General features: G+C 43.7%; 2 protein-coding genes across 2 annotated transcripts; one reads left to right on the top strand and one right to left on the bottom strand.

The window, feature by feature from the left end:
- The first annotated feature begins 10,603 nt into the window (after positions 1–10,603).
- On the top strand, positions 10,604–15,738 carry LOC119139131 (insulin-like growth factor-binding protein 5). Its single transcript, XM_037279540.1, has 5 exons — positions 10,604–11,033; positions 11,074–11,422; positions 13,794–13,966; positions 14,294–14,413; positions 14,502–15,738. The coding sequence occupies exons 2-5, from the start codon at positions 11,095–11,097 to the stop codon at positions 14,637–14,639; spliced, it is 759 nt and encodes a 252-aa protein (XP_037135435.1). The 5' UTR covers positions 10,604–11,033; positions 11,074–11,094; the 3' UTR covers positions 14,640–15,738.
- A 294-nt stretch (positions 15,739–16,032) lies between these two features.
- Positions 16,033–20,448, bottom strand: igfbp2a (insulin-like growth factor binding protein 2a). Its single transcript, XM_037279500.1, has 4 exons — positions 20,023–20,448; positions 17,139–17,299; positions 16,771–16,911; positions 16,033–16,517 (listed from the first exon to the last, which is right to left on the bottom strand). The coding sequence occupies exons 1-4, from the start codon at positions 20,402–20,404 to the stop codon at positions 16,356–16,358; spliced, it is 846 nt and encodes a 281-aa protein (XP_037135395.1). The 5' UTR covers positions 20,405–20,448; the 3' UTR covers positions 16,033–16,355.
- Between the last annotated feature and the right edge of the window lie 156 nt (positions 20,449–20,604).

Here is a 20,604-nt window from a genome sequence, read left to right on the forward strand (position 1 = left end):
AATACGTAAAATATACCAAACTTAAGAAACATGATGGGGGGAAATATTAAATTAAAAAAATATCCAAATAAAAAAAAAAATACATAAAATATACTTCACTTCGCAGCAAACTTGATGGGGAAAAAAATTAAATAAAAAAAAATCACAATTAAAAAAAATTAATAATAATTACAATTCACAGATTGTCCCCTCGGGTTCTTTTGCAGCCTGCGTCGACGCCTTGTTGTTCTTCCACTCAATTGTGGCATCGCCGCATTCCAAGTGGAGAAATCCTGAGAAAGAGGAAAAGTTTGATTGGTTATCCAAAAAGTTTCCCGCTATGGCGTCAGACCAAAACAAGCTTACGTTTATGCGCCGGGTGTTTCATTTCCCCCCCGCCCTTCCTGGAGCTGTCAATTGAGGACATGTAGAAGACTTCTGCCTCCCTGCTGCTTCTCTTACTTGCAGATGACGCACTGTAAGCATCCAAATGTTTTTATCTCAAAAGATGACTTTTTGCCAACGTGACCACCTACTAGCTGACGGTCTCGTCATCATCCTCATCTCGTTTTCTTTTCCCGACACCGATGTTGCTTTTCGGCGAGGAAGCGAGGCTGCTGATGGTGATGACCGACTGGTCCAACATCCTGGGCCCGGTAGCGTGATCCCCACAGGTGAAGCTCGACGTGCTCCAAAGGTCTTTGTTCTGACACGTTCGACCCACCTCCATGCAGTCGCGCCAGAGTTTGACGCTGGAGGAGAAGCAAGCGGGGAGTCGGACATTGTCGCGCAGAAACACGAGAAACACGGTTGCTCTTACTAAGCACTGTTTGGGAATTTTCCGTCAAAGTGGCTCATGGTCACAAACGGGTGCTCCAGAATTTGGCACGGCCTGGACCTTTTGCTCGGGTCCATCTGAAGCATTGTGGCGACAACGTTCACGAAGCTCTCCAGGTCGCACTGCATGGCGCGCCAGTCCTCGTCGCTGCAGTTGATAGGTCGCACAAAATGAACCTAAGAAGGAAAAACGTTCTTCTCAAACTGAAGCCGTAAAAATGCACGGTGGGGATGAACGAACCTCCAGCAGATCTGACAGCTTGTTCAAAGGTTGAGTTCCGTAGTAAGTCGTGACCATTTCCGCTCTGTTCTGAAGCCGGGAAACGCTCGTATCAAAACCGGAGCACCAAAGTTGAGCAAGAACATCGTAGGAGCTACCTTCAACCTCCATTTCTTGGCTTTCTTGCGGAAGAAGCAGGAAGTGAATATTCCGCCGTCGAGGAGGCTGGCCGGTAGTTTTCCGAGTGTGGTGCTGATCTGCGACAGCTGCGGAAGTGACGTCGGTGGTTATATTTGTGATCCGAAGCTCTTCGTGTGGCGCTTACCATGCTGTACTCATCCGAGCCGGCGAACAGAGCTCGACCGAGCAGAAGCTCCACGGCGACGCAGCCCAGAGACCAAATGTCGATGGCTTCCGTGCACTCGTGTCCTAGCAGCACCTCGGGACATCTTGGAAAAGGAAATGTCACACTTTAGTGTGTTGAAGCAGAACTGACTGATCCAAAAGGACTCACCGGTACCACATGCTCTGCACTGTCATTCCGCGCGATAACTCCGAGGCGTGCAGAGCCAAACCAAAGTCGATCACCTTCACCTTCAGCGGCAATTGCAAGTGGTCCACCACCATGATGTTGTCTGGCTTCAGATCGCAATGGACGATGCCCACACTCTTCAGGAACTGCAGCGCCGTTGTCAACTAGAACATCAGATGATATTAGATCACATGTAAGCCATACAAAGTGAAAAATTGGTTCTCCAAAAGGTGATGCTCAATGCTGCCACATAGTGGATGGGAGGACAAACTGGATCAAACGTCATGCCTGATCAATTTAGTCTTCAGTGAAGCTAACACTGACTGTGGCAGGAACAAGGCCAGAACTTCTTGCTGTGAGTGAAGGCTTGAGGAAGCACACATCAGATTTGGTGTGGGTCCAAATCAATAGAATCTACAAAAGTGGACTGATTTGTATTCTACTACTTCCACACTGCATTTGTTTTGACCAGCGTTCACCGCGGCCAATAAGTCATGTGTCGCTGGTTGCTAAGTAACCAAACAGGAAGTAGCCTGGTGCATTCTGCCATTTGGTTGGAGGTGAAGACTGCCGGGTAAGATCTACTTGTTGCATCTGTGGACTGCAACACCATCACTGGAAGCAACATCTGACATCTCAGTGGGGCTATGTCAAGAAGACCGTGGCTAAACCCCGCCTCCTGCGCCGCCACGCCATCCCGTTGGTAGAACGTACCCCATGAATAGTTTCAACGACGTCACACTTTGTTTTGGATGTTGCGAAAGGCTTTTATATTGCTTCTTCAAAGATTAGCGACATCACTGCCTGCATCAGAACAGAATTTGTTATATCTGACTGTCAAACCTGCTGCAGAACGGGCCGGATCTCCATCAGCGACAGCGGGAGGCGCCACTTGAGCAGTTGATGCAAACTCATGTCGAGCTTCTCAAACTCCAAGCAAAACTGCCCCTGGAAGGTGAAGGAGTCATTCCAGCAGACGATGTTGAACCGGTCCGAGCCGTGTTCCTTCAGCTCGATCAGAACCCGCTCCTGGAATGCAAATTTCAAAAGTCACATGCAGTCAAGTTGGGCTAACCTTGTGACACGCACCTCATCCTTGGCGTCCTCCATCTTGCTACTGTCCTTGATCACCTTCAAAGCCACCGTCTCGCCCGATGACATCTTCCTGCACTGGACCACCTCGCCAAACGAACCGGCCCCTAAAAGTTCCTCCATCATGTAGCTGCAGGTGGGAGAGGAGATCTGGCACTCCACGCTCACCGGAAAGTTGGAACACTCCATCCTCGGGTTCCTCACACCGAGAGGAGCTCGGAACGTGCCCGATCCATGGCTCTGACCGTTGGCGCACCGTCGAATCTGGAGCACAGTTGTCAAATTTGCTTGGAAACGTTCAACACGGTTCTGATGACTTGCTAAAGGTCAGTGAAAGTTCCAACAAAAGCGTTAACAATATTTCTATTGAATGAACACGCTTACCTGTCAAGTCACTTGAACATTTGCTCAAGTGAGATGTTTTAAAATTCAAATACACATATATTGAAGACATTTAACAATTCAAACCTAAAACGGTTCAAAATAATACAAGAAATAGTCATCTAAGGCAAAAACCAGCAGTAAAGAAGAATCTTTGTGACATCATAGTTATGTGACCTGCGCCTTTGCGACAACCACAAAGAATAAAGATGTGTCAATTAGCCCTGCTGACAATTGTATCCATGGTGACCAAATCCCAAACAGAATAATCAGAACTTGTTGATAAAACAGTACAGGCACTCTCACTTTTGGACTCCTCCCCATAAATCTTTGTAGGACTTGCATAATCGATAACATGTCGAAGCATAACATGGCCTTTTTTTTTTATTTATTTTAATTTTTTTGAGGTGACTAAAGCCTTCCTGCTTCAAACTGGCACTTTAGGGCTGACAGCAAACTATTTATTTTGCATTCAATCAAAATAAAATGACACCCCATAAAACTAGTTGTATTAACTCATTCACTGCCAACCCAGTTAATTTTTTTTTTTTCGTGTTATGTTGAAGTTTATTTTTGAACATGAGATCAACCAAACACAAAATCATTGTTTTCACATTTTCACATAATTTCATGTTATGCCAAGAAGATAAATAAATCAACATGTTCGTCAAAAGATATCTTTGACGTCTATAACCGTCAATAGCGCTGAATGAGTTAATAAACTGCCATCTTGGAATCTTTGACGTCTATAACCGTCAATGGCACTGAATGAGTTAATAAACTGCCATCTTGGATTTGACGCGACATGCACAAGGTGGAAACATGACCTTCCCATATGTTGGAAAAAGCTGAGATGAGCAATTGAACATTGTGCCGGACTGTAAATACTCAAACAAAGGGTCAAGTTCCCATTCTGTGCTTATCAAATGGAAAAATCAACCCGTTTGTTTTGCTTTGCGCTCCGGTTTCTCCGGCCATTTTTTCGGAGCTTAAATCGCCCGCAGGTGCATGAAGTGAGACCCAAAAAAAAAAAAGTGCTTCTAAATATCAGTGAAATATTGACGCTCTCAAATGGCCGATGGCAGGGAGACAATAGCAAAATTGATTTCTAAGTCGTGGAAAAACTTATCTGCCATTTGAGCTCCTGGAGTTTTCTTTGTGATAGCAGTCGGGGCTAATTAGGAAATGGAAACTCTAGACTTGGCTTTTCCTCACATCCACATGTTGGCCGGGAAGAAGCAGACAGACAGACATCCGCAAGCTTCTTAAACGCTCCAGCTGTTCTCCCACCAAAAGAAGGCCAACAGCCACCTTCTTCCTGTTTCATGCCCGCAACCAAAGTCTTTCTCCCAAAATATTTGTTTTTTAAATTTACTAGGTATTGATACTGTCGGCCCGAATTATTGCACCACCATGCAAAAACAAATCCCCCAGCATGAATCTTTATGTTGCTACAATTTCTTTTCTTTCCGTCAGCTGTTAAGATATGTCCCGGTACGTTACACTACCGTTCAAAAGTTTGGGGTCACCCAGACAATTTAGTGTATTCCATGAAAACTAACATAATTGCACAAGGGTTTTCAAGGATTTTCAAGGGTTTTCAAACCAACCATTAGCCTTCTAAACACAATTAGCAAACACAATGAACCAGTGTATTACATGAAAACTAACATAATTGCACAAGGGTTTTCAAGGATTTTCAAGGGTTTTCAAACCAACCATTAGCCTTCTAAACACAATTAGCAAACACAATGAACCAGTGTATTACATGAAAACTAACATAATTGCACAAGGATTTTCAAGGGTTTTCAAATCAACCTTTATCATTCCAAACACAATTAGCAAACACAATGGACCATTACAACACTGGAGGGATACACTGATGTAGACATTAGAAATTCAAAACCAGCTAAAATAGTCATTTACCGCATTAATAATGTCGAGACTATTCCTAATTAGTCATCCTCATTGAAAAAAACAGCCATTTTATTTGAAAAATAAGGACATTTCGAAGTGAGCCCAAACTTTTGAACGGTGTGCACTGGATTCAATGTTGAGTGCTGAACTGTTACTGAGCTAGCTTTAGCATTAGCCAAAGTATTAACACCACCACTGGTCACCGGATTGACTACCAATAACCAAACAATTTTTTTACCGTCTGCCAGGGAATGCCCTCCCAACCCCGTGTACTTGCAAACGAAAAGCTAGTAAAAAACATAGCACTAGCTGATGTTTTTAACTGGTGCGAACCTAGCATAATATTGCTAAATCTATTAATATCTTTTGTGTTTGTACCCGTTAATTGATACTGCACCTATTAATGAATACGATGCACCTAATGATCCGTAAAATACAAAAACAAGCCACTTTAATAAAGTAGTCAATGTAGAGATAGATAGATAGATGCGTGTGAGCTTTGAGTCATACGAGCACAGACTTGGTCTTAGCCTGCAGCATACATGCAAGTGCTGAGGAGCGCAAGAATGTTTATGACACAGGTGTCAAACTCAAGGCCCGGGGGCCAGATACGGCCCGCCACATCATTTGATGTGGCCCGCGAAGACAAATTGTGCAATATGACATGGCTGAAGAAACGAAGAGCTCCGTCTTCCAGAGTTGTGGAGCAAGCTAATATTCCAGATGCTTGCATCCAAGGCATCATGACAGTTGAAATGAAGCAGCACTTCTTTAACATGATCTGACACGCACAAGGATTCATGGAATAAATTCCATCAATCAGCATATGATCTGAAAGTTTTATTTGGAGGTGATTTTAGATAGACAGCATCACAACTCCATCGATGCATGTTTAGGAACTCGCCGCCTCCCACACGACCATCTGCTGTACACGTTGGATTGAATCACATTGCAAGTTTGTCCGCAAAGTTCTCGCTCGCTAGCTAGTCGTATGCTAAAGCGCTGACATGAGGTTTATTGTTCAGGAAGTGATGACGTCAGTTTCAGTTGGATTGAATTTTGAGCACCTGACCGCATGTGAGTCAGGCAACCTTTAACGTGGCAGTGACAGTTTAGACAAAGCTTTGCTTTGATTACTTTTGGGGTGAGCGAGGCGAGGAGGGGGCCACGTCATGTAATTGAGATTTTGGGGGAAATTTCTTGAGCTGTGGGGACTTGCAGCTCCAGGCACCAGTAGCTCCAAGTCCAATGACAACCAGACCCCTTCTCCTCTTTTCAGCCTTGTCCCTTTATCTTGTCTTCCTTTAATTGTCTGGAGCAGCCTCTGACTCACCCCTGGCCCGGCAATACGCTCTCATTGCAGTATCTCGTGTCTCGGGGAAGACACGCAGCTCTGGCGGCGGTTCCCAGAGAACAAAGTCTGGGAACGAGCCGTTCCATCCAGCTGACTCGGATCTGAAATGTGACAAATGGAGGGGTGGGGAAAGCCGGTGGCTCCGTGCCGAGAATGAAAACAGCCCCCGTTCATCATGCGTATAATGACGATTCTCATGCATGTGGAGTAATCTCGGCATCGCTGCTCCCAAGAATCTGGAACGGACGAGCTCAGCACATCTGATAAAGATCTGCAGCGCTCATGGAAAATAACCAAGTCATGTCCCCAAGCCGGTTTCTTTGGCCGCTTGTTTTGCGTTGATATGCGAGAGCCCCAAGGACACAGAGGACAAAAAAAAAAAAAACTCAGAGGTGACTTACACCCATCTTTTTTTTTTTTTTTCTGAAAGCTAACAATTATGTTCTCACTCGTAACTGAGTTAAGGTGTAAACATTTGGACAAAGATAGACACACAATGAGCCCATTTCAAGTATTGTAAAGACAATTATTTTGTCTATCTGTAATATTGCAGCACAAGACATCTTTTAATTTCAGGCAGGTTTTTTCCTGCTGAGTTGTCAAGTAGGTGCCAGCCGATGAAATAAGCTCTTTTGTGCTTTTACGAGCATCACGCTTGACACATTTACTGTATGATTGGAGGCTTGCAGCAGCAAAAAGTCCTTTGCCAGCAAAACTATTCCGGTTCACTCCACGGTGACTCGTCTAATTTAGACCCCCAAAAAAGCAGTTGGGATGTCGTTTAACGCCTCTTTGTCGTGTTCGTGTGAGAGCGGATAGTGTTGGAGACGCGCTGACCTTACGAGGTTGCAGGTGGAATGCGAATGTGGGAAACCGCAGTCATCACTCAGCGCATTTTGCTCAGAAGCAACTGCTCAGGCAAGTAGGGGAGGTCACAGCGGGATGTTGGAATGACTCCTCTGAGACCGACTGCGGGCCAAACATAAACCAAATGATATTTAGAACCTGTGAAATTGGAGAATTGATTTTATGAGGGATGCTAAGGGTGTTGGAAGCTTTGGTAAGGTTACACCAGCACCCTGGAGGATACATAAGATGTGTGTGATAGACAGACACAATGCGTGGATGTTATTGGAATGCTGGGACAAAATCTTGCACATTTGTGTTAATCCAGTGGCTATAACGATTCGGATTCAGTACATGATACAAAATATAGAAAAGTAATTTGTTGGCGCATGTATGTATTATTTGTGTGTGTGTGTGTGTGTGTGTGTGTGTGTGTGTGTGTGTGTGTGTGTGTGTGTGTGTGTGTGTGTGTGTGTGTGTGTGTGTGTGTGTGTGTGTGTGTGTGTGTGTGTGTGTGTGTGTGTGTGTGTGTGTGTGTGTATATGTATGTATGTGTGTGTGTGTGTGTATATATATATATATATATATATATATACACATACACTACCGTTCAAAAGTTTGGGGTCACCCAAACAATTTTGTGACCCCAAACCTTTGAACGGTAGTGTATATATTTATTTAGATAATTATTTATAGATTAAGGGCGGCTCGGTGGCGGGCTGGGTAGCACGTCCGCCTCACAGTTCGGAGGGTGCGGGTTCGATTCCACCTCCGGCCCTCCCTGTGTGGAGTTTGCATGTTCTCCCCGGGCCCGCGTGGGTTTTCTCCGGGCACTCCGGTTTCCTCCCACGTCCCAAAAACATGCTTGATAGGCCGATTGAAGACTCCAAATTGTCCCTAGGTGTGAGTGCGAGTGCAAATGGTTGTTTGTCTCTGTGTGCCCTGCGATTGGCTGGCAACCGGTTCAGGGTGTCCCCCGCCTACTGCCCGATGACGGCTGGGATAGGCTCCAGCACACCCGCGACCCCCGTGGGGACTAAGCGGTTCAGAAAATGGATGGATGGATGGATTTATAGATTATATATATAATCTTCTGTGTAAAAAATCTTATAATATATATGTATACTTATATTCATAGATTATATATAATCTTATACAAATATAAGATATAATTTATAATATTTAATTCATAATATTTTATTATAATAATATTTACACTACCGTTCAAAAGTTTGGGGTCACCCAAACAATTTTGTGACCCCAAACTTTTGAACGGTAGTGTATATATATATATATATATATATATATATATATGCATATATATATATGCACACACACACACACGTGTGTATATACATACAACACCCATTGGTGTGTAACAAAAAAAAAATCTGAATGCAAATGTCCCCTCAGCTTTGTTGTCTTGGATATTCAGATCCCTCAAAGTCCATTGGAATCATTCTTTGGTTTCCTTGAATAGCAGCATTGAACATCTGGACCTGCAGATGTTCCGAAAGGATTTGCAACAATCTGTCATCTTATGTACTTCTGGGAACGTGTCATATTTTCAAGACGGTATGTGGCTTCCACTTAGTTGCAGATGGCTTTGCTTATACATTACCATCAGTTGTCCCTCATTAGAACCAAGCAAACCAGCAACTGCTGCCGTTGGAAACACGAAGCTTTCATTTCATTTTCATAGAAAGTGTCTGTGCAAAAAACAAAAAAATCTCCGCTTAATCCAGCATTAGTCATGCGAAACAGGTGCAACACATTGGTTTCCCGTTGAATTTCATGCTAACAAACATGGTGGGAAGCAAACGCGCGAGCACCATCTGTACTTCACACTCAACTTGGATTTCACATTGATTCGGCGCTCATTAAACACGCGGCAAGGACGCTGCATCATCGGCCGTAAACTGGGCCATGTGGCACGCTGGGTCGCATCCACGTGAATCGGAGTGCTGAGAGATGCAAAAGGCCACATGGGCCAATGCAATGCATTTATTTCACCATCTCAAAGATCAAGATCCGAACGTGCGGATCTCAAACTTGATCTCAGAGCTCTCGTACGAATCCAGGTTAAATCTTTTGAGTCCTTTTTTTGAAGCTGACTCCAGGAGCTCTTCCACAAGCAGCTGCAAGCGTCCTTTTAGCACATCGTAAAGTAGGTCAGGACGTGAAAGCCGAGCCTCGGATAGACACGGCCAAACAATAGGAGAGAAAACCTTGATGAGAGCACAATGAATAAATCGCTTCTGACTCTCATTTTACAAAAAAAAAGAATCCTCTTTTTATTCCACCGTCATCTTCGTTTTCATCAACAATAGTGAATTTGCAAGGAATACTGTCATGGTGGCATGATGTCACACATCGAGTTAGATTTCAGCTGAGTGAGCATTAGCGAGAAAAGTCATGTCTTAGTGGTGCTACCATACATGGGTGCAAGTTGTGGCAAAGAGTTGAGATGAATGATAAACCAGTTGAACAACACGGAAAAGCGAGGCATGCATCTTTGTTGTGATACTGAGTCACCAATTGTAAAAAAAAAAAAAAAAAAAAAAAAAGTCAAGCGTTTACGAATTATCATGAACTTCCTTTTCTACTTGATTGGCTGATATGCTAAAAAGGACATATGAAGAGAGACTGCTGGCAATGTGAAACCTGACCTATGCTGCAAGGAAGAAAAGCTTTGAAAGGTCAGTTTCTGTTCCGGGGGCCTCACGATGAGCAAGATGTTGGTCAGAGGAGGGACCCTGGAAATAAATACATCTGGGAGGGGTACAAGGAAGCAAGGGAAGCATATCATGTAAATCATTAGGATCAAATTAGATTCACAGATTGTAGTAGACATACCATAAAAAAATCTGTGAAATTAATATTAATATGCTGTAAAATTGTGACATAAAAATTCTAACAAGAAAAAAAAGTAATTCTTTTTTTATTATATATTGAATTTAAAAAAAATTAACAAAACAAATGTACAAATTTAAAAAAAATTAACTCCACCCCCCGCTTTAAAAAAAAAATCACACTGACTTTTCTTCATATTCTCTGGATTGCCTGGAAGCGAGGGAAGCATATAATAAAAATCATTAGGATCAAATTAGATTCACAGATCGTAGTAGACACACTGTAAAAAAATCTGTGAAATTAACATTAATATCCTGTAAGATTATGCCATAAAAATTGTAACAAGAAAAAAAGTAATTATTTTTTTATTATATATTGAATTTAAAAAACAAAAAATGTACAAATGTAATAAAAAAAATTAACAAAAAATTTCATTCCACCCCCCTCTTTAAAAAAAATCACACTGACTTTTCTCTGGATTGCCTGTTCAACCTGAGTCCAATGGGTGGGGGGTGGTGAGTGGTCCTTAGTCACATCAGCCACCGTCTCCTATCTGAAGGCATGCCAGTACCCGCCCTGCAGAATCAGCATCACAGCCTGCACGCTTGACAAGTGCGCCTCCCCCCTCCGTGCCTCGTTTGACATCCCCATCGTCATAGGCTTCGCCTCTGGCTTTTTTTTTTTTTTTTTTAAGGCCACAGCTCAACGCCAGCCACAGATTACCCATTCTGCTCACACGCAGGCACGGAAGCAGAAAGGAGAGACGCAGGGAGAAACAGACGCGCACACGAAAGATTTTGCGCGCAATCGGCGCCAGGCAGAAGACGAGGAGACTGCTGGATCTATTCGTGCTCATTGAAGCATTTTTCCTCCACTGCAAAGTTGAAGACTCCCTTGGTTATCAGTCGCGTCACTGGTCGTCTGCGGTGATAACTTTGCGCACCTGTGGATGCCGCAAACGCCTGCTTGATGCTCGGACTCCAGTCGTTGATACATCGCGGCTTCTTCAGTTAATATCCAGTCATCCATCCATCCATCCATCCATCCATCCATCCATCCATCCATCCATCCCACGCCTGCACCATGCTACCGAGTGTAGCTCTCCTGGTGCTGCTCTTCGTCCCAAGCTGCGTTGCGTCGTACGTGCCGTGCGAGCCGTGCGACCAGAAGGCCCGTTCCATGTGCCCGCCGGTGCCGGTGGGTTGTCAAGCGGTGAAGGAGCCCGGCTGCGGATGCTGCCTGACGTGCGCGCTCGAGGACGGCCAGTCTTGCGGCGTGTACACGGGGCCGTGTACTCGCGGGCTGCGATGCCTTCCCAAAAACGGCGAGGAGAAGCCTCTGCACGCCCTCCTGCACGGCCGCGGCGTTTGCAGAAACGAGAAGTTGTACAAACTGCTGCAGCCTTCTAAAGGTAGGCCAGCGGCGTCCTTTCCTGTCGTCACGGTAATGTTTTTCAAAATATATCAACTCATAATTGGAATAATTGAACACAAATGTCGACTGGCAGGAAGCCATATGGTTCATTGCTATTCTAATGGAAAAGCAGATGAGCAAAATAAATAGCCTATTTGTTCATCATAAATAAGAATTGTAAGGCAATTGAAGTGAGACTGAATGATTTCTCATGCCACTCGAGCGTGTCTTGGGTGAATCACTGACGCTCTGGGTTCAACGGGTTTATTTTGGCACAATGTGAATTTGCTCTCACAGTCCGCATGTGTAATATACGCTGATGATAAGATGGCTCTTCCGAAATTCCACCAGTGACTTGAGGTGTTGACCTCTCGGAACCAGCGAGACTGTGACTCCAACCACCCGTTAAAGCACAGGTGTCAAACTCAAGGCCCGGGGGCCAGATGTGGCCCGCCACATTATTTTAAGTGGCCCGCAAAGACAAATTGTGAATGGACTTCATGTGTCAATACTTAAATTACAAATTGTCTTCACTTTTGAAAAATAGATTTACGTTCATTTTTGAAAAATATTTGAACAGTTTTGACTAGTCTGTGATTTCAAAACTAGTTATCATTTGTTGACAGTCATAATGGCCCTCAGAAGGAAACGGTGACGACGATGCGGCCCGCGACAAAAATGACTTTGACACCCCTACTTTAAGGATAGCCTAACATCACCAGAGCATATGATTCAAAATTCCCCCCAAATATCCCATTGCCCGATTCCCCCCGACACCACACCCAACGCGCCTTTTCCCAGTGAACCCAACAATGGGCGCCAATCAACCTGCTATCTTAACCCCGAAAGGCAGTTGGGCTGCAAGCCATAAATCAGTCGGCTTTGTGTGAGTGGGCCTTGGGGGCGGGGGGGCGGATCGGGTGCTGACCCACATGAAACCAGAAAATTACAGGTGGGACCTGGTTACGCCTGTATTTTTTTCATTGCCTGGCATAAATGAACTTGCTTCACTCGCCTTATTGGTGAAGTGACATCTGCCCGAGGCCAAAACATACGAGAAACGATTTTATTCAACAAGATTCGATCCCAGGTGTTTAAAGTAACATGGATGACATTACACGTGTAGATATTCAGTCCACCCCTCCCAAGCAGAAGAATTTCCCGCCTCCTTTTGTTTGTTTCTTGCTGCTCTGGCTAAGTCGTGCCACTTGCAACTCGCTCAATCAAAAGCTGCGCATTTTGCTAGCTTGTTCCAACGGGATGATGTCATCTTTCAGATTTTCGCGCATTGCCTGCATGTCATCTTTGCATCTTTGTCAACTATGGATCCAGTTCACCTGATGTCATGAGATGTTATCTGGTGATAATTTAAAGAAGACGATCATCCTGCAAAAGTTTGCAACATGATTCGTCAGCACAGGCCAGATTGGGTGAGGATTAGCAAGCAAAGACTTGATGGACATATAATGCGGATCCTGCCTCTGTTTTTTTCCTCCAAAGGAGGGGGGGGGGGAAATAACTGTGTCAGCAGGAAACCGTTTCCAAGAAGTCATTATGTATGACATCACGGTGATCTACAGCCTCGTCATCGCGAGAGTTTTGGTGGTGGGGGGGTGACCTTGTTTCACCATTACGTTAGCTTAGTAGCTTAGCGAGCAGCCACATAGGGCCATGTACCAATGAAATGGAGGAAATGCTACATATCAATGGAAATGGGCCAGCAGTGGCTTAAAGGAACAAAACACCTTTTAGTCAGGTTTGATGACTTCATAGAAAAGCATAGTTTTATTTATTTAGATTTAGAAGCAATCAAGCAAGAGCACAAGCTCTATTTGTAAAAATGAGGGCACCCCAATCAACTTGCATGGACGCAATGAGTGGCGTTCCACAAGGATCGATGGTGGGGCCCAAGTTATTTATCATATACTGTATGTGCGATTCATTTTTACTTTTTTTTTTAAAGATAAGATCTTGCACACCTGTTCTAGTGGGGAGAAAATAGAGATTTCATGGACGGTTATTGGTTACATAAGCTTTCAGATCCTTCCAACTGAGCTCTTAGCTATGATATTTGATTACCTTTCACACAATGGAAACCTGGCATGATGTGGTTACTTAGTGGAATGTTCCTCACCATGCTCGCATGTTTTCCCTGTGTACACTGGCTTGTGTCCACATTCAAATTCACACAGTCATTTGTCTGTGGGTGCAGGAGAGGACAGAGTCATTTTGCAAAAATGAATCTCCCATATCTGCCTTCTTATGCAGATCCCAAAATTCTGTTGTCACATACAAATAACTCGGACCAGAAGCAGAGACTCATCTGGACACGTGACCATCTCACAATGATGTCTTGTTTCCTGTCCCAGATTCCATGATGCCCCAAACCAAGGTGCCCATTTATGGACGGGACCACATCAGCAGTCGGAAGGCCCAGGCGATGAAGCAGGCTAAGGATCGCAAAAAGCAGCTAGCCAGGGTGGGACCCAATAGCAACTTGGACTTCCCTCTGCACGGCCTGGAGAAATTGGAGCCTCAGTTTGTACGTAATCGGCACTCACTCACCGCTCTGCGACAGCCTTTTAATTGCAATCTTTTCACTTCACCTTTAGCAAAGTTTTTTTTTTTTTTAATATTATTTTGCTGTCAAAGATATTCTAAATGCATTGACGTTGGGAAAAAAAATCCAGAAAAAAAGTTTGCATTCCAGGAAAAAATCAGCTCATTTATTTCCAAACCTGAACTGCTTTACTAATTCACATACTGTCAAAAAAAAAAAAAAAAAGCAAACCGCAGCTTTAGCAAACATATTATCGTAAGCTGTTGATTGTAAATACAAATACGAGCAACCGTGTCGCCTCCTACGTAGGGGCCCTGCAGGAGACGTCTGGATCACCTGGTTCAAAGCATGAAGGACACATCTCGGGTCTTGGCTCTATCTTTGTACATCCCCAACTGTGACAAAAAAGGTTTCTTCAAGCGCAAACAGGTACGCTGGAATCCTCCCACCTTGGTGTTTACTTATCATGATCCGGCAGAGAACGCAACCCGTTAAGCCGTCACGTCTCAACCCGCAGTGCAAACCGTCCCGCGGCCGCAGGAGGGGGATATGTTGGTGCGTGGATCGCTTCGGTGCCAAGATCCCAGGCATAAACTACGCCGGTGGTGACTTGCAGTGCAAAGACTTGGACAGCAGCAGCAACAGGAACGAGTGAGGTTGAAGTTTCGCCGTCACACGTGATGAGTGCCAACTCGCAGTCTGATTTGTCACTGTGTGGTCGTGATGGACTGTTCTGACTTTAAAAGGGAAACAAACTGCTTGTACATACTCTAACTGTGGTTTTAAACGGACTGTGTGTGTGTGTGTGTGTGTGTGTGCGTGATAACTCCTTGATGTGCTCACCATTAGCAAACATAAGAGGGATGATTTCCATGATTTCTTTATTTTTGGGCTTTTAATGTTTTGTTTTTTTTTGCTTATATGCGCCAACCACCCTTACTACGATCAAGCAAAATTATACGTTGCTATTTCCAAGCAAAAATACCAAAAATATAATGACGAATTATAAGGATAGACAGATTAATATGTCATCGTAAAATGTGGTGGCAGAAAGGAAAGTGGACCTTAGACCAGCTAAAAGCAGGTCTAATTTGCGGCGCAGGTGGTCTATTTTGTGTGTCTGTGCCGTGCCCTTCGAAAAAAGCTCATCTTTTGGGACCTGCATGCAAATGATATGTAAAGGCCTGATGTGGTATGTATGCATTCGTCTGTGAGCATCAGAGTTGAAGCAAATCCACCTGGCTGCACTGAGTTCGTATGGAAATCTAAGTGCCTTTGGCCACATGGCAATTTGCATGGCGCTTGGGGTAGGTGAATCCAAGGTGGAGATCGATAGATGGGGAACGATTTGATCAGAGATGGCGCTACACCGTCACAAAGCCCCCCCCCCCGTTAAGCCTGTCAAGCAGTTTATCTGATTAATGTATTGATACATTATTTTCTCATATCGGGCAAGCACCTCCTGGAGTTGCTGATCCTGGGTTTGATTTGATGTTTTTTTCCCCCCCATCACCTTCTTTGTGTTTATTTTATGACAATGCATCATGCCTTGCAAAAGTCAATTGATGGGTTTATAATTGTAAGCCTGTCCCCCTCCCGTCCATCGATTCAGGCGTGCGTACAATGTGGCAAATAAAAGAAATTGACTATGATGTGAACATAGTAAAAATATTTATCACTTGTGTCGTTCATGTACTCGTTTTTTGTAAGACAAATCACTATTTAATTAAAGAACCTGTACTCTGGAAAAGCAAGCTTGGACCTTTTGATTGCAAAATTTAAATTTAAAAAAATTACCCTTCACCAAGAATGTTAGATTCTAATTTCCTGTTTTATTTTTTACTAACCCAGATTCAAATTTTCAAAGTAGTAGCCTACGTTCTGTTTTCAGATACGAGTCAGCAGTTTTTCGAGTTGACAGACGTTTTTTTTGGTTTAGCTTCATGCTAACGAACAATGCAAAACGCCATAGAGAGGCGCCATGTATATTCAATGTCTGCATTACACTGCCCCCTAGTGGCCAAAGTGTACATAGGAGTAACAAGTCGTCCATTTAATTCTTTTTATTCCGTATAATTATTCCATAACAGTACCTTTTCATGAAGTACATTATTAGTGTTTTTTTTATTTCAATGGGTTAAGATGATATCAAGTGTTTTGAGTTACATGTAGTCACAAAACACAATAAACTAGTATCTCAATGCACCATTAAAGACATAAAATAAACCAAAGCACCCTTTGCATCTATAAATCTTTTTTTTTTTAACATGTTAAGTTTACCAATATGCACTGTCTGAAGCTTGCAAGTTGCACCTCACTTATTCATTGTTGTTTGTTCCCAGATGCTTCACAGTTGCTTTTTTTTGTTTTATTATTCTATCTGCTCCATGTTGGCCATCTCCAGCTCCAGCTCTGGAAGGTACTGGCTGCAGTTGGGGTTGCCCCGCACAGTGGGGGCTGCTAGGATGGGTCGCCCCGTGTGGGGGCTTACACACCAGCACTCACCCCTCTGACCATAAAGAGACATCTTGCACTGAAACGACATTTATTACGGGGGAGTCAGTAGCAATCGAATTTAAAATATTAGAGATATTAGAAATTAAATTTTATATATATATATTTATTTATCAATTTATATATTTGGTATATATATATATAATATATTTTATATATATATTATATATTTATATATTTTTTTATTTTATATATTTAGTATATATATATATATATATATAATATATTTTTTATATATAATATAATTCTACATTATTATGCTTATTATTCACCTGTTTGAGGTTATACTGCCCTCTCTTGTCACAGTTCGGGATGTGCAGGGCATAGAGGTCCTCCAGTGGACCTCGATTATCTCTGAAGGGCATCTTGGAGATCCTCTCCAGCACCTGGTCCAACTCCTGCTGACATGGCGTCTGAAACCCGAAGCGAGGCACAGAGTCATTGCGGGTGAAGTGGAAAGTTGTAAGAGAAGGCCAGAACTTGTTTTTTCTTCATCCATCTGTGCTGAGTTTGAAAGGATTTTAAAGTTGTCATAAAATGTGCATGCAGATATTTGAAAATGTAGTGTGAGTGACATCAGGGAAATGTTTTGAAATTTGTTCCAAGCAGTACTTATTCTCCCCCTCCCTCCATCGCTCACCTGTCTGGGTCGTGTAGGTTTAAGCTCTTCCACCTTGTTGCTCTTCATCTTCGTCAGGATCTCTTGACGATGTTGTCGCATCGCGGTCTCCTTGGGTCCCATCCAAGTGGTGACCTTACCTAAGCTCAGGCTGGACTCGGACAACAATTCCAAGGTCTCACCTGGAAGGGGAGGAGCGATGATGCACCGTCAAAGTTGATCAGGTATACATTTATGGTGTCGTATATTTATCGATTGTTAGGTACATGTGTGAGAAAGACGAAGCTAGCTAAAATGTACACAAGCAATAATCCTCATTTTTTTGCAGTTCTTTTCTCTCACCTAAAAAGATACACCAGGGTTATTATAATTTGCAATTTTTTTAATATAATTAGATTTATTTTGACTTTTTTCACTTGTTTTTTCCGGTATGCTTTGTTTAACTTTTTTTTTTCTTTGTACTCGTTTTTATATTCGTTGTACTTTTTTCCATATATGGAGTGTTTGTTTAGTGCAAGATCAAAAAAGTTCACTAACTATTGTGTAACAGTAAACAAGAATTCTTTTTCGATTGACAAAGAGGAAAACAAAGTATATACTACTTTTAGTTAATTGAATGAACGTAAGACGTAGTTTCAGTTACTTTTCCTTCTTGTCAAAGCATTTTAGATTTGATTTCCTTAACAGCAAGGTTGTTTTTTTATTATTAGTTAATATCATATCATAATCACCTTGAGATACACATGGCCACTCTTTTGACATGTTATCATTTATCAATAAATATATAAAATGATTGTATTTTTGGCTCCAAAATATATATATTTTTTCCCAGCTAGAAACTGTTTTGTTCAAATGTGCTCTTACGTAATTTAGACAACTGTCTCTTCCATACTGTATGGAGGTCCAAAGTCTCTGCAGCCCCACACATGAACGCACCATTTGTAAAGGGTCAAAGGGCACAATCGCTTTCACTGTATGTACATGCAGCCAAGCACAGAGGACCACACCACCGGAGCCCTCCTTCCCTTTATGGGGAGTCAGGCCTCGGTGGGCCGGTCGGGATCAGCAGTCTAAACAGAGGAGCAGGCCAACTGTCCAGTCTACTGCTTTAATTAATCCCCAGACAATGAGTTCCTTTCTAAAAGTGATTCATGACAGATTCCCAGAATGCACACAAGCCAGAGGTGCAGCGTCAAGATTCGGCTCAGCCAAGCGGATACTGGCTCATTCACTTCAGTGTATATCCAAATATTGTTTTCAGCCACACTCGGACGGCTGATCATTGGGCCGTTCAGGCCCGATTGATGTGGCTGTGCAAAAACGGGCTCCAACTGTAAATCAGAATTTTAAAAAAATGATATGGATGTTTGTCTGTCCATCAACCTTAAAGTGCTGGAACTGGTTTTGTAGAATCTGCAGAAGGCAGATGTGTTTACCTTTTATCTCAGAGCGCCTTTTTGACACGTTCTGACATGCTCACACACACACATGCCTGCTTCTATAATACATCTCACTTGCCAACAAATGATTGCAAATTCGAGGTGCGACGATTAATCAAGAGTAATCGATAATTATTTTTGACAATCGATTAATTTCTTTTTTCTTCAAAATGTCCAAATGCTTAAAATTCCAGGTAAAATAGGCAATAATATCCCATTTACACAAAATAAAATAAAATGTGGAAAACAGTGATGAATAATTTCCACTACCGACTACCGGGGTGGCCTATTCGTCGTTTTTAAGGTCGGGGGAGTTCTATTCTCGGTATCGGCTGCAGCTCACCTGTGACGGACAAGTGTATAGGAAACGGACGAATGGTTCAAATGATTTGTTATGTTTCAATTGTCTTAAAATAAGTCTTCTGCACTGAGGAGGGTGAAAAGATATCCGAGTACTCGGAACAAGTGCAAGAAGGTTCTGGGCACAGCGACGAAACGTGCGGTTGCCGTCTTGATTGGCAGAAGTTGGGACGACGAGGTTTTTTGAAGAAAGTCTGCGTTGGTGGATTTTTTTGGGGAGGATTATCTCTGGGCTATTTCAGTCTGTCAGGCTTCAACTGGACAGGAATGCTTGCTCTTGTTAGCCAAGCGTGTTATTTCAGATGGTACTGCTGTTTCTTCCCACTCTGCCTCTCACTTCCAGGAGCACCTACAAAATGTACTTGACATTGTTACTTCCTCCACATTCCTCCACGATTCCTCCTAATATTGTTCTTGTATAACAACCAGCAGTAGTGATGATGTAAGGCCTTACTGCTCCGTGGCCTTTGACCCAGCAACACTGCTTTCTGCGTGAGGTTCTGATTAATGAAACGGAGAAAATGATGATCTCGCCGCCAGCTCCGAAATGAACGTTTCTTCGGGCAAAGCGTTCATAATGGTCCAGCTTCACAGAGGGCCTCGGAATCATCCAAATAATGAGGCTGTTTACTTTTCCTCTTCGCAGTGACCCGTCCTTGTACAAACACAAAGCACATGAGCCTCACTGGACTCCTCCTGCACACACAGTCGGCCCGTTTTCTAGGTAAACCCCAGTGTATGCTTACTGCAGGTCAAAGCCTAAAGTCCAGCTTTTCCAAACAATGCAACATTCCTCCCGCTGTCTCCCAGCTCTCTCCAATCCCTCAAAGAAACATCAACATTGGGAGTCTTTTTTTTTTTAACGCCATGCAAGGAGTGCCGTTTTTGACAATTCTGGTCACTACCTTAGTTTGCTCGCCGGGTTAAAGGCAGAGTGGAGGATTGTTACTTTTGTGGTCCAACCAAGCAGACAAAGCCAGTCATGGTGTAAATTAGCAACAAGCATGAGTGCCTCAATTATCCTTTGATGCGATTTTTGAAATATATCAGTGTTGACAGCTCAGTTCTAATATTTCCCGTTATTTGATTCCGATAATTCAACTGACCGCTGGTCTGCTCCGGGTGCTCCAGGCTGGCGGTGTCGGTGTCGACCGTGTGCCGGCACAGACCCAGACCCTGCATCAGTTGCTCCAGGGGAAGCTCCGAATCGGGCGTCGGGTAGCATCGCAAGCCAGCGGCGCACCTCGGGGTGTACACGCCGCACGTCTCGCCCTCCTGCCGGGCGCACACCGGGCAGCAGCCGCAGCCCGGCTCGCGCACGATTTCCGCGCAAGGCTCGTTGAACTGCGGACAGAGAGCCAAGCGCTCCGCGGTGCACGCCGGGCAACGGAAGACCATCTCGGCCAGCGAACCGCCGGTGACGGCCGCGGTGATGACCAGCAGGCTGTAGAGCTTGAGCATTGTGATTTGTCTTGGCTTTTGTGGCATTATTGTGGGCTGGTGGAAGGAATTACCAAGTTTGGGGGAGAGAGCGAGGGGGAGAGAGAGGGAGGGAGGGAGAGCGAGGGGGGGCTGCTCGTGCGCACGCGAACAGGTGAAGCAAAGGGGTGCGTGCGGTGGTCTGCTGGGTCCTACAATTCTCATCGTTGAGGACTGGACCTGACTTTTGCAGGGGAGACATTTCTCCT

The sequence above is a fragment of the Syngnathus acus genome, chromosome 2 (genome assembly GCF_901709675.1).
Source record: "Syngnathus acus chromosome 2, fSynAcu1.2, whole genome shotgun sequence".
NCBI classification, from domain to species: domain Eukaryota; kingdom Metazoa; phylum Chordata; class Actinopteri; order Syngnathiformes; family Syngnathidae; genus Syngnathus; species Syngnathus acus.